We start from the raw sequence: 15,388 nt of genomic DNA, 5'->3' as shown, positions 1-15,388 counted from the left end.
AGGAGGAAAAATGCTGACTATGACCCTAAGAATACCATCCCTACAGTCAAGCACGGAGGTGGAAGCATTATGCTTTGGGGCTGTTAAGTACAGGCCGACTTTGCTGCATTGAGGGACCAATGGACGGGGCTGCGTATTGTGAAATCTTGGATGAGAACCTTCTTTCCTCAGCCAGAACACTGACCCAAAACATACCACCAAGGCAACAAAGGAGTGGCTCAAGAAGAAGCACATGAAGGTCATAGACTGGCCTGGCCAGTCTCCAGACCTTAATCCTATAGAAAATTGATGGAGGGAGCTGAAACTTGGCAAGCGACAGCCAATAAACCTTAAGGATTTAGAGAAGATCTGTAAAGAAGAGTGGACCAAAATCCCTCCTGAGATGTGTGCAAACCTGGTAACCAACCAAGAACCAACCAACCAAGTAACATCTAAGCTCTGTGCTTGCAAACAAGGGTTTCTCCACCAAGTACTAAGTCATGTTTTACGTGGGGATCAAATACTTATTTTACTCACTTAACTGCAACTCAATTTATAACATTTATATCATGTGTTTTTTTCTGGATTTTTGGTTGATATTCTGTCTCTGTCAGTTAAAATGCACCTATGATACAAATTATGGACCCTTCTTTCTTTGTAAGTGGCCAAACTTACAAAATCTGCAGTGGATCAAATAATTATTTCCCCCGGTGTGACAAGCCTCATCACTGATCCACTTATATACAGAATTCCAGCCCTGAGGAAGGGGGAGGCATTTCCCATGTGTTGGCTTTACCTGTTACTTTGAATAAACTTCTCGAATAGACCCTCGAAGTAAGACAATTTTTGTACTGATCACTTCTCTATACCCATTCAAGTTTTTTTTTCCCACCAATGTAATGGAGATAATTATACTGAACACTGTAACAAGGGTGTTTACAGTGACCCCCTTCCTACCTTTGCTGATTCTGCTCCCCAGCCCCACCCTCTCTGTTCACCTTTTGTCCCAAATCCACCTCTGCTTACCTTTGAACTCCAACACCCCTCTTTGCTTACCACTGCACCCCTAGCTACTCACCTTTTCAACCCCAGACCCCAACTCTTGCTGACTTACTCCTGCTTACTCCTGCAGACTCTGCTCAACTTTGTACCCCAAAACTCCCCCCTCCCTCCATGCCTTTTTGTCATCTTTGCACCTTATCTCCCCTCTGCTTAACTCTTTGCATCCCAACCTTTTCTCTGCTCACCAGTGCTGCAGTGCCTGAAGAGTGGTACTCAGAGTAAAGCAACCACATCTCTTCCCCAGATATGGCACAACCCACATATGATAACACAGCAGCTCATCATTTACTGCTGTAACTTGTAAACAGAGCAGGCAGAGGTCTTTCACAACACACTATCTCTGAGAAATGGCATGATCCAATGAAAAGTTCAGCAGAGAAGGCGAATAGTGAAACATCTTTGCCGACTCTGTTTAGGCCTTGTTCACACGGGCATACCTAAGTGTACGCCTGTGCAAAGCCCATGTATGCCCATACAGGGTTGTACAGGTTTTCCATGCAGCCCCATGAAGGCAGTCCAATTCATGTGAATGACACAGCAGCTGCTCTCAATTTGACAGCCATGTGTGTGTTTGGGTCTCCAAATGCACACTCTCTGCATCCAGGGAACCCACACCCTCACCCACACGGCTGTCAAATTGAGGGTAGCAGCTACTGCCACAGAACACTTGTGCATCCCTGTGGGGGAAAACACGGACTTTGCACAGACCTATGCTTAAGTAAGCCCATTTGAATGAAGCCTAACAATTAATGAATGAGCGAACGATGTCACGATAGTGGATGGAGCTTGAATAGTAGAACCCTGTTGTTGTACTGTTTAAACTCCTTCCACCAATTTGACATTGTTCGTTATTTACTCATTACTTGTAGAGAGCAGGAGTTCACTGCCCATGCCTGGAATCCAAAGGCAGGACTTTACTGAAAATGTTGGGAGATATGCTGTGATTCCAGGACACAGTCATCACAGGAAAACTACCTGCAAAAACGTGAATGTCCGAACAAATCCAGGACAGTTGGCAAGTAAGCATTAACATGCTAAAGCTTATTTTAGTGATTGTGTTTACATGTACTTTTTGTATAAATACATCCTAAAAGTTGGTGATGACAAAAATGGTATGCTGCAATAGGTTAAAGTGGTTCTAAAGGACATTCTATGCATTAATTTAAAAAAAAAACCTTCTGTGTGCAGCAGCCCCCCTCAGCCTCCCTAATACTTACCTGAGCCCCATCTTGATCCAATGATGTTGCACGAGAGACTCGGCTGTCAGGGACTCTCCCTCCTGATTGGCTGAAACACACAATCAGTGTAGGTCAATCAAAGTCAGTGAGACAATGAGGAGAGACAGAGGGCTGGGCCGATCTGCGGCTCCATGTCTGAATAGACACACAGAACAGTGGCTCGTCTTGGGTGCCCCCTTAGCAAGCTGCTTGCTGTGGGGGCACTTGGTAGGAGGGAGGGGCCAGGAACGCCAACGAGGATCTGGGCTGCTCTGTGCAAAACCATTACACAGAGCTGGTAAGTATAAGTTGTTTGTTATTTTTAAATAAAAAAAACAAGACTTTAGTATCACTTTAACCGTCAAATGACAAAATTTTGTTATACTGCAAATTCTTTTGATGCATGAAAACTTTGGCAGCATGTAACTGTCAGATCTCCTTAACATCATTGTGTTTTTTTTTTTTTTTTAATTATGTGTGTATATGTATATGTATATAAGTGAGCAGGTTCTGCTATATCGCAGAATTTATAAAGCCTGCCTTCTGAACTACAGAGGTGCTAGGAGGTAGAGTTAGTACAGGAGTCACAGAGGAGAAGTTTCAGGAGGCAGGGTCAGTACAGGAGTCACAGCTTGCAGCCAGCAAGATACCATGGGATATGTAGTCCTTAGATATTGAAAGTAAATAGCATTGGAGAAGCTTAAAAGCATGCAGGGAATCCAGGAAGTTGTGGAAAGAAATGACCAGCAGACAGGCAGCACTCACAACATGAAAGGAGATTTTTCAAGTAAGCTTCTATTGGATTGTCCAAAAAACAAACAAACTGTTGTGTATTGTTATTACAATGCTGATGTTATAAAATGAAAGTATATGTTGTGAGCATAGATTTATTTTAAGTAAAGAAACCTCATTGACCATGCATTAAGCACAGTTCAGCTCACAGCAGCCTCTGCAGAGAAACAATGTATGTTGGAATGTTGGCTCTAATCACACAGACAAGAATCGCTAAAAATGTAAGATACAGATTTATACGAGGTATAAAACTGACATATTTGAATTAGTTAAAAAAAATAAACATCTAAATAATATTTAAACACATTGGTAGCACTCCACTGGTGATTTTTTCCTTTTTTTGTCAGGGTGCAAAAATAGAGTTGAACTTGTGTATATACAGGTATTTTAGTAAGCAAACAAGGTTATGCAAAACTAAAAACAACTGTTCCTGTAGCATACATATGCTTTTATAATATTGCAGTGTGATTACCTACATTTAATACACTGAACAAAAGCTGTATTTCACATGCATAGCTTTGACAGATGCACTGAACTTTCACCTGCCATCAGGCGACCTGTCGCATTGGGCTGTGGACATCAGCTCAGTGTAATCAGGAGGCTGTCCGCTGCCATGGCAGCTAGCAGCGTGTACTGCAGTGCATGGGAAGAGTCAGATCTCGGGATGCAGGTTGAATACTAAGATGTTAGCAGGCGACTTGTTCAGAGCTGAGCTTTACTTGCACAGAGCTCTGACGTTGCTGTACTTGCAGCACTGTCAGATAAAGTGCTGAAGATCTGTGTTTGGAGGAGTCGCTTGCAGAAAGAAGAGACTGCACAAGGTGAATAAGACAATTTTTTCCTTTAAATTTGGATTCTTGGAAAATGATCATCATCCCCTTGGATTCCTTTGGCTGTGAGATGGGAAGAAACAAATGGATTTTATTCTGGGGTTGGACTCCTCTATTGAAGCAGCATGCTTTACATGTATCTCTAAAGGATTTGTAACAGCATTGGGATTACCTCTGCAGTTATGGTGCAGTGATGGGTACTGCAAAATAAAGCAAACATGTATAGCATGGAGCTTTTATTTGTTCTCACATAATTAAGTCTAAGGATCGATATAACATTGTGAAAGATGCAACGTCCGACTGAATTATCACTTGTCAAGAAGAAAGATGTGATAAGGGATGCTTGTCTCAAGAAACAAAAGTCTATGACCAATCTGTCATTTATCAGTGGAAGCAAAGAAAATGGCATGCTTTTCTCTTATCAAGCAAGCTGGCATGAAGAGACCTCCAGCTCACAAGTCTACAAGGAAAAGAAAGTTAAGGCTTCTACTTGCCTCTCGAGGATTTTCTCTCGGTCTGTGCACTCTCTACTTCCTGATTCATCTTGTGAGTTTGAAAATGTGGCCCCCAACTGCAACGTGTCATCACACAGGCGATCGTCCTATCACTTTACAGGAAGTCAGGATTTACTGGCATTTTCAGTGGCAGGTTGCCCACAACTAGTGGATGACCAACCCAGCAGTAACTTGGGGGATATGCGTAAAAGTTGGTCAGAAGAAGATGAGGAAAATTGCCAGAGAGAAGGAACTGCTCATTTGGATGAGGAAGTTATTGTGACTATGTTAGCTGATCTAGAGCAGGCGTTGTATTGTGAGATTCTTGGTGAGTTACCATTACAGAGGTGCCATATTGGAAATTGTGGACTTGAATGATGAGGCTAGAGCAATGTGGAGAGCAATGTGGATGGAATGCTCATGCAATGAAAAGCTTTTATGCTCCATTTTAAGCATGAGCAAAAGAATGTAAATCTTGGTTATTGCTATGGGCAGATGCTCTCTTTGTCCGTAGCACCTTTTATAAATCAGCCTTACATTTCCTTGCTAGCATCTATTAGGACCTTTTAAGCATAAAATAAAAACATATATTATTTCAATAACTTTTTTTAAAAGTAATTCATTCATGTTCATTTCTAACTGCACTTGTTCTAGCTTAGACAGTTTAAAATTATTTATTTGTCTTCTTTTGACTGAAGCGTGTTTTATTATTGCAAAAAAGAATATTCACAAAATTCACGAAAAGGATGTTGCATGCAATATTTGGGTTATGTGACACATTTAACCCAAATATCTCATGCAATGTGAAAAATGTCAATTCACTGCAGGTTTATGCAGTATTTAGTGCAAAAACTAAGAAATGCTTGGTGAATACCACAATAAACCTGTCTAAAAACCAATTTGCAAAAAAAGAAGTAAACAAAAGTATTTGTTAAAAAGGGATGGTATAGCCACGTGGTATTTAACAAATGCAAGCTGATTGTTAAGGAGCCACCAGCCGCCAGAGTCCTTAACAGCTTGTAAATAGCTGGTTGTTCAGGAGCCAGCACCTACTGCTTCCTTGACAACCAGTGACTCATCTGCTGTCAGCAGAGATTCCCCGCTGACAGCAGAATGTAAACGCAACAGATAAAAATGAGAAAATAATGATGTGTGCGTCCTCCAAACCCCTGTGGGTTTGGTATGGATTTTGGGGGGGGGGGGGGGGGGGGGCTCACGCCAAAAATAAAAAAATGTTGTCAGCTTCCCACCAAAATCCTGAAGGGGGGATTGCACCTTTTAAAACAAATTTTTACTGTTGGCTTTTTTGTTTACATTTTGCTGTCAGCGGTGAATCCCTACTGACAGCAATGATGCTGCATGGTTGTTAGGAAGCCAGCGGGTACCACTGCTAAATCACAGCTTGTCTGTGTTAAAATAATGTGCAAAAACACCCATTAAATACTGCAACATTTAAAAAAAAGATTAACTCATGCAGTATGTAATGTGCATTTTTTTGAGAATTGCATGTGCAGGAGTTATTTTAACCAAAAAAAATACAGTATTTATTTTTTTTCTGATAATTAGACTTTACAGTTACATGCAGAGACCACAAATTGGCCCATATTTCTGTATCAACAACTTTAGATGATATTTTCATATAATGTATAGTACATTAACAACGGCCTACAAACCCTTTCTTCAGGACTGAATTAGAGCATAGTAATTTATTGAGCGTAAAAATGTCCAAAGCAATGTGGCTGAATAGTAATGGGTAAAGCTACACCCCAGGTGAACACAAGGCAAGAAGAAGCCCCCACAGGATGTACCAGATAAATAAGAAAACCTCATTAGTGGTGATGTTACTGATGAATCTAAAGGAGCTCAAGAGGTCATTGTTCAACACTGGCATATGGTAGTATGGGTTTCTCTATGAAGGCTATAATCAAATGTATACTATGTATACTAGGGCGTGTTATTCATTCAAGTAACCCCATCCAAAGGTGTTGGATTATGTTCAAGACTACTTTTGTCAACAGAAAATAGTTTTCCCCAGATTGATTGATTGATTGATTGGGGGAAAATATGTTAGAAAAAATATATTTTTTCTACTGGGATTTTAAACTAATACAGAGGTGGTATTAAGGTGCTATTTTCTTTGTTGTAGCATTACAAAGAAAAATAAACCATTTACAATGGTGCCTTTCAGCAAAAAAGCTTACAGCTGAGAGCTGAATTTAAGGCAATCAGCAATCTACCGTATTTATCGGCGTATAACACGCACTTTTTTCCCCTTAAAATCAGGGGAAAATGGTGGGTGCGTGTTATACGCCGATCCCCGCTATTTTGTGATCTATCGGAGCGATCGGATCGCCGCGATCGCCGCCGACATTCACATAGCGTGTATTTTTAAATATGGCGCCGCGGAGTTTGGAGGGACTCGGCGGCGCTCGTTCAGCTGAACGAGCGCCGCCGAGAACACAGTGACTGGGCGGAGCCGAGATACACATAGCCGAGGGTTCTCGGCTCTTCTCGGCGCCGTTCACAGTCCCGCCCAGTCCCGCCATTGGACCTCTGTTATGTCCATCATAGGGACTGGGCGTGACTGTGAATGGCGCCGAGAAGAGCCGAGAACCCTCGGCTATGTGTATCTCGGCTCCACCCAGTCACTGTGTTCTCGGCGGCGCTCGTTCAGCTGAACGAGCGCCGCCGAGTCCCTCCGAACTCTGCGGCGCCATATTTAAAAATACACACTAAACTTGTGTATGTCGGCGGCACTGGGGACAAGGCTGCACTGACCACTGGGGACAAGGCTGCACTGACCACTGGGGACAAGGCTGCACTGACCACTGGGGACAAGGCTGCACTGGGGCAAAGCTGCACTGGGGCAAAGCTGCACTGACAAGGCTGCACTGGGGCAAAGCTGCACTGACAATTCTGCACTGGGGCAAAGCTGCACTGACAAGGCTGCACTGGGGCAAAGCTGCACTGACAAGGCTGCACTGGAAACTGGGGCAAGGCTGCACTGACAAGGCTGCAGATGGACACGATAACGCTGCATTGATGGGCATTTAAATGTAAGTTTTTTTTCCTTAAACTTCCCTCCTAAAAGTTTTTTTCCTTAAAATTCCCTCCTAAACTTGGGGTGCGTGTTATACGCCGGCGCGTGTTATACGCCGATAAATACGGTATATATATATAGATCTATATATAGATATAGATCTATATAGATATAGATCTATATCTATATATAGATCTATATATATATATCTATATCTATATATATATATATACAGATATATATATATATAGATATAGATATATATATATACAGTTGTTCTCATAAGTTTACATACCCTGGCACAATTTATGATTTCTTGGACATTTTTCAGAGAATATGAATGATAACACAAAAACTTTTCTTTCACTCATGGTTAGTGTTTGGCTGAAGCCATTTATTATCAATTGACTGTGTTTTTAAATCATAATGGCAACAGAAACTACCCAAATGAACCACACCGCCAAAAAAAAAAAATATTAAAAGCCAGCAGCTACAAATACTGCAGCTGCTGACTTTTAATACATGGCCACTTACTTGTCCCAGGGTCCAGCGATGTCGGCAGGGGACGCCGAGAACCCGATCGGTTCTCGGCAGCTGCCGCCGCCATCCTGGGTGAGGGAATCAGGAAGTGAAGCGTTGCGGCTTCACTTCCCGGTTCCCTACTGCGCATGCGCGAGTCGCGCTGCGCGTCCCAAGTGGTCCCCGCTCTCTCCTGGGAGCTGTGTGTTCCTAGGAGACAGCGCGGTGGGGACGGGAAGAGGCGTAGACTCCCATGGGAGTCTACGCCGGAAGTGGGTGCAAATACCTGTCTTAGACAGGTATCTGCACCCCCCTCCCCCCTGAAAGGTGCCAAATGTGACACCGGAGGGGGGGAGGGTTCCGAAAAGCGGAAGTTCCATTTTTGTGTGGAACTCCGCTTTAATACTGTGTATTGCCCCCTTTAACATCAATGACAGCTTGAAGTCTTTTGTGGTATTTGTGGATGAGGCTCTTTATCTTCTCAGATGGTAAAGTTGCCCATTGCTCTCGGCAAAAAGCCTCCAGTTCCTGGAAATTCTTGGGCCGTCTTGCATGAACTGCACGTTTGAGATCTCCCCAGAGTGGCTCAATGATATTGAGGTCAGGAGACTGAGATGGCCACTCCAGAACCTTCACTTTATTCTGCTATAGCCAATGACAGGTCGAATTGGCCTTGTGTTTTGGATCATTGTAATGTTGGAATGTCCAAGTATTTTTTGATAACATACTGCTTTCAGCTTGCCATCAATTATGACCAAATTTCCTATGCCTTTGTAGCTCACACATCCCCAAAACATCAGTGATCCACCTCCGTGTTTCACAGTAGGAATGGTGTACCTTTCATCAAAGGCCTTGTTGACTCCTCTCCAAATGTAGCGTTTATGATTGTGGCCAAAAAGCTCAATTTTGGTCTTATCGCTCCAAATGACTTTGTGCCAGAAGGTTTGAGGCGTGTCCCTCTGCTGTTTGGCGTATTGTAAGCAGGATACTTTGTGGCATTTTCCTGATAGTTGTGGCTGACATTTTAGTTGGTCTACCTGAGCGTGGTTTGGTTTCAACAGAACCCCTCATTTTCCACTCCTTGATTAGAGTTTGAACATTGCTAATTGGCATTCTCAATTACTTGGATATCTTTTTATATCCCTTTCCTGTTTTATACAGTTCAACTACCTTTTCCCACAGATCCTTTGACAATTCTTTTGCTTTCCTCATGACTCAGATCCAGAAACGTCAGTGCAGCATTGGATGAAAGATACAAGGGTCTGTCAGGAGTCCAGAAAGTCATTGACCTTTTATACACACACACTAATTACAAGCAAACAGATCACAGGTGAGGATGGTTACCTTTTATAGCCATTCCAGCCCCTTTGTGTCAACTTGTATGCATGTTATCAGGCCAAAATTACCAGAGTATGTAAACTTTTGATCAGGGTCATTTGGGTAGTTTCTGTTGCCATTATGATTTAAAAAGAGTAAACACAGTAGATTGATAATAAATGGCTTTAGCCAAACACTAACCATGAGTGAACGAAATGTTTTTGTGTTAGCATTCATATTCTCTGAAAAATGACCAAGAAATCATACATTCTGCCAGGGTATGTAAACTTATGAGCACAACTGTATATATATCTATAAATATATATATAGATATATATATTGGATAAAATAAGTATTGAACATATCACCATTTTTCTAGGTTAATATAATTCTAAAGATGCTATTGATGTGTCGGTAACAACTCATGCAATCCATACACACAAAGAAACCAAAACAAATACGTTCAGAAATAAGGTTATGTGTACTAAAATGGAATGACACAGGGAAAAAGTATTGAACACGCTAACTGAAATTTATTTAGTACTTCATACAAAACTCTTTGTTGGTAATGACAGCGTCAAAATGCCTCCTGTATAGAGAAACTAGTCACATGCATTGCTCAGGTGTAATTTTGGCCCATTCTTCCACACAGTCTTCACATCTTGAAGATTCTGTGGGCCTCTTCTATGAACTCTGATCTTTATTTCTTCCCCTAGATTTTCCATTGGAATCAGGTCAGGTGATTGGCTGGGCCCTTCTAGCAGCTTTATTTTCTTTCTCTGAAACCAATTGAGAGTTCCCTCGGCTTTGTGTTTGGGATCATTGTCTTGCTGAAATGTCCACCCTCGTTTCATATTCATCATCCTGGTAGATGGCAGCAGGTTTTTATAAAGAATGTCTTGGTACATTTTTCCATTCCTCCTTCCTTCAATAACATGAAGTTTGCCAGTACCGTATGCTGAAAAACAGCCCCACACCATGATGTTCCCACCTCCAAACTTCACTGTTGGTATGGTATTTTGGGATGATGTCCAGTGCCATCTGACCTCCAAACATGGTGTCTATTATGGCATCCAAAGAGTTCAATTTTGGTCTCATCTGACAGACTATATTCTCCCAGTATTTCACAGGCTCATATAAATGTTGTGCAGCAAACTTTAAACAAGCTTCAACATGCGTTTTCTTCATCAATAAAGTCTTGTGTGTTGAGTGTGCATACAGGCCATGGCGATTGAGTGCATTACTTATTGTTTTTCTGAACCTCTCCACAAGTGGTCCTTGACTCTTGGACAACTCTGTTGATAATTGTTTTCACTCCTCTGTCAGAAATCTTGCGAGGAGCACCTGGTCTTGGCCGGTTTATGGTGAAATGATGTTCTTTCCACTTCTGAAGTTTATAAATCCTTCTGTAATCAATGCCATCAGTATGTTTTGCAATAATAAGGTTGTGAAGGTATTGAGAGAGCTCTTTACTTTTACCCAACATTAAATGTTTCTTGTGTGACACCTTGGAAATGAGATACCTTTTTATAGTTCAGCAGTTGAGACGGAACCAGCTGGTATTAATTTGCGCTAACAAGGGGCAGGATTGCTTTCTAACTACTGATAGATTTCAGTTGGTGTCTTGGCTTTCTTTGCCTTTTTGCACCTCCCTTTCTTCATGTGTTCAATACTCTTTCTCTGTGTCATGCAATTTTATTACACATAACTTAATTTCTGAACTTATTTGTTTTGGTTTCTTTGTATGTATGGATTGCATAGGTTGTTACTGACATGTGGTGAAAAATTCATGTCAGTAGCACCTTTAGAAATATGGTGAGGTTTTTAATACTTATTTTACCTACTGTATATACAGTATGTTATGTCTTACTTTCAAAAGGGTTGGTATTCTTGTCCATCCAGTCTGGAGATATACAAGTTACCTTCCCTTCCCTATACCTATGACCAGTGCCATCTTAAGAGCATTATAGGCCCCGGGCAATACAGTGCACTGGGGCCCTGTCTACACAATCAAGCACAATTGCACAAAGTTTGCACATTTTCTCCTCTGCAGCCTTTTTGCTCTTCTATGCTCCACTCAAAACATTATGTTTCATTTCTGCTCTAAAGGTTATTTTCACCAACACATCATAAAGTTTCTTTTTCCTCACCTTTCTTACACTTTCTCGAACTAGTGGCAACTCTAAGATTGATATATAAGGGGGACACATAAGATATTACAGTCAAAACTTGGGGGCCTGGGCACTAATAACTTTCACCACTAAATCATACAACAAAAAAAAAACAAAATAAATATATATAAAAAAAGTGCACACTCGCACTCTGGTGCTGCTGGTGCTGCCTGGTGGGTATTAATGTTGGAGTGGGTACTGTTGGTGCTGGTGGGTATTAATGCTGGCATGTGTACTGCTGCCTGGCTCCTCTGAGACGTGGAAGTGTGACAGGAAGCTGCAAAATGCGGCTGCAGTAGAGAGCAGATGCTTCCTGTATCTGTCACAGGCGGAGTGCATTTCATATCACTCCGCCTGTGACGAGCCGGAACTACACAGAAAGCATCGGCTCTGTTCTTCACAGTGACAGCTGACTCACACTGCACACTGCCTGGCGCTGAGTCACTGACTGATATTGGGACTGATCACGCGGCACTCTGCCTCTGTGGGGGAGCCGCACCGCACAGCACTGGCACAATGCGAACCTTGTGACATCTGAATGATGCTTGGCTGGGGTCGCTGGGCAAGTGGGACCCCCCAGGCAAGTGGGGCCCCCGGGCAACTGCCCAGCGTGCCCATGCGAAAAGACAGCCCTGCCTATGACTGGACAGTGATGGAGGAGCAACAGACTGATGAGGTTGTCTTTGTGCACTCTCCTCCTATCAACATGTTTGTTGTCCCCTCATGACTACAAGACAACTGATTGGCCCCAAGCATTGCCTTTCAATCTCCCAGCCTGAATGCTGATGTATAGGGAATTACAAGAGCTTTCAACTAAATCAAATCTAGGTATTATTAGCAGTTTCATTTAAAATGCACACATTTAAGTGTGGTAGGATTAGACCCTCAGTCAGATTTTTTTCATTTCTTTCTGTACCTCCTGATGGGGAGCTTCACCCTTTCATGTTTTTTTTTTTTATATACTGAAAGATGAACGGTTAAATCTGATTGTTTGCTACATAACACAGCTCCAATATAAGGCTAATTTTCTTTATGCAAGCTTTCTTAAATTAGTTCTACAGTATAATGTGTAGGATAGATGTAAAGATGTATTTCAGCACTTCACTCTAGATCAAATCTGACTTTAAACATATTACTATATGCGTAAATCTTACATTATATTATTGTGGTATTACAGCTGCTTTTTTTTTTCTAGAGCTGGTATTGATCACAGAAGTGTTAGTTGTGTTTGTGACACTGTGACTGTGAGATGTTATATGTTGTCTGTGCCACTGTCTATAGATCGATAGCTTTACTTGTGACTGGTGACTGTGTTCCCATGTGCGGCACATCATTTGTGTTTTTGAAGAGACAAACGCTACAGTGTAAATTAAAGTATGTTGTGTTTTTCCTATTTCAGTAACTAGCAGTTGCTGGCTAATTGCAGCTGGCTGGGTTCCTGAATGATTCCTGCTCTGTCAGCTGTCCATGTAAATATGCTTCCTGATGGACGCCTGCTGCAGAAATGTCTTGTGCCAGTAGTTTGTAGCCTTTAACATTTTTAAATTTGTTTTATGATGTATGCATTTTATTTATGTGATGTGAGTATTGTTTATCTGTCTGAAATGCAGCATAAATCTTTGCTTGGTAGTACCTTCAATGATTTTATTTAAATCTAAGCTCCAAGCAAAAAGATATAAACTGTTAAAAACAACTATATGAGACACGGTTACGTGCCAAAGGATTTGTAATTAAATTTGGTCACTCCAGTCATCCAAGCAGCAATGCCAGACAGCATAGTAATTTTCCTGACCTTCAGCGCAGTCAAGCAGTACAATCTAGTCAAGGATCCAAATACAGTAAGCTGATTGGGCAAGGAAAGAGAAGAAGCACACTGGTGAGGTCCAGTTTGTTTCTGGCACTTTGCAAAGCAACGGATACCTGTCTAGTTAAAGAGGAAGTAAACTTCCATCACTAAATTGTACCTATAGGTAAGCCTATTAAAATGTTTACCTATAGGCAGGGCTTTTTTTCAGTGGGAACGCAGTTCAGGCACCTCCAGCACTAAATTTATGTAATGGAAAGGGGTGCTAGGGTGTGTTGGAGGGTCTATTGATGCTGGCTGCCTGGGAGATCTATTGTTGCTGGTCGGGTCTTTTGTTGCTGGGGTTGATCTACTGTTGCTTGGGGGTATATTGTTGTGGGGGTTCTATTTTTCTCTGGGGGTATATTGTTGCTGGCTGCAGGGGATCCATTTTGCTGCCTTTCTTGTTATCATTAACGAATTCCATACACATACCTTAACACCACAAAATGATACTTGGTTCTGTATTCTCTAAAAGGGGCAGTATTGGGCAGTAGGTAGGGGGTGGAACCAAGGGACAGTGCTCAGAGGTGGGTAGGGAGCGGAGACAAGGGGTGACTCAAAAGGGGGATGTACCTGCACCTTTTCACTAAGAAAAAAGCCCTGCCTATAGGTAGTGTAACTATCTCCTAAATGTGCACCGTTTAGGAGATATTTACTGTACATGCAGCAAGTGACATCACTGGGAGCCCTGTGCTGTGACTGGCGGCTCCCACGTGCAATGCGCGGATGACGTCATCGTGGCCCCAGCTAGTCTTAGAGCCGGAGTCCACGAACCCGGAAGCAAGACTGGTGAAGATGGATGGAAGCGTCCTCCAGCGATGACATCCCATTGCTGGAAGCCTTCGTTTTCAGGTAAGTTCTACATAATATGCTAGTATGCCATGCATACTAGCACATTATGCCTTTACCTTACAGGTAAGAAAAAAAAAATGTCCAGCGGTTTACAACCGCTTTAAGAATGCTGACCCATCATGTACTGTAGCTGCTTACTTTTAATAAACAGATACTTACCAGATACCTATTCTTCGACAGGCTTTGGCTCTTCAGCACCAACATCTGAGATATGGTTGCTGGCTGTGACCCTTGAAGTCTCACAGCTGCCCCCTCCCCCCCCCCGTACATCACAGCGAGGCAGAGACTGATCCCAAAGCCTACTGGGATGTGTTATGTGTCTTAGGAGGCTGCACGTGGGGATTGGTGCTAGAGGCCAAGCTGATGTAATTCTTGCCTAGGTGAGAATTGCAGAAGTGGGATTGGGTACGGTGTATCTGTCACAAAAACGGTACCCGTTAACTTAAATAACAAAAAAAAATTGCAAATTTATTAGAGGCAAAGGGGAAGAACTTTTGAGTGAAGGTCTGCTGTAAAAACAAATCTCATAAAAAATAAATATAAACAAAAATAAGGCGGAATAGATAAGTAAATATAAATATGAACACCCAGATAGGGAGTAAACCTCTATCTATAGGAAACACAGTGCAAAATCAAAGCAAATACCTGTGCTTAAATTCATATATGTGAGTAAATGAACTAGGGTGTTGATTTTTGTGAATGCGGGGACGCATTGAGGTGCTGGCAGCAGCAGTTCTAATTTCTCCATTATTAGTGGCAGCACAAGAGAGTTATTTGTTCTTCTAATAAAATTATATGGTACTCATTACTTTTATGGTACTTAATGCTTTTATTATATCTGTCCAAAATCTGACTTTTTAAAGTATAAAATTGATAGTTGTCTGATTGCGTCTGGCTTAAATACTTCTAAGTCACTGAACTAGAACAAGTATATAATAATGGAAAGTCAGAAGAACCTATCTGTATTTCTTTCAGGTCAGTGATTCATAAGTCAGTGAAGCCAAAGCATTCACATGACAGACAGCTAGCTAGTAGGGCAGCGATGGCAGCCTCTATATTGGTCTCATGACACAACAGACATTTGTGTTTTCTTTGAAATAAAATAAGTTTCAGTTTCTTTTTTTTACATATTGCAGGTGAAGATCCAGAAACCCGGAGAATGAGAACAGTAAAGAATATAGCAGATCTTAGGCAAAATCTAGAAGAAACCATGTCAAGTTTACGGGGGACTCAAATAAGTCACAGGTATATATGGCATGTCCTTATGTT

At 41.8% G+C, this 15,388-nt stretch overlaps 1 protein-coding gene across 1 annotated transcript in view; it reads left to right on the top strand.

Moving 5' to 3' along the window:
• The window catches only part of NAV3 (neuron navigator 3), a gene marked incomplete in the record, with an annotated part of 918,952 nt that overhangs the window by 709,678 nt on the left and 193,886 nt on the right, over positions 1 to 15,388 (top strand). The window contains 2 exon segments of the mRNA XM_073620003.1: positions 1,911 to 2,060; positions 15,256 to 15,364. Coding sequence (XP_073476104.1) covers positions 1,911 to 2,060; positions 15,256 to 15,364 — 259 coding nt within the window.

Source organism: Aquarana catesbeiana, linkage group LG03 (genome assembly GCF_042186555.1).
Source record: "Aquarana catesbeiana isolate 2022-GZ linkage group LG03, ASM4218655v1, whole genome shotgun sequence".
Classification (NCBI taxonomy): Eukaryota; Metazoa; Chordata; class Amphibia; order Anura; family Ranidae; genus Aquarana; species Aquarana catesbeiana.
The sequence above is the reverse complement of the archived record's forward strand: the minus strand, read 5'-3'. Positions and strand labels throughout refer to the sequence as shown.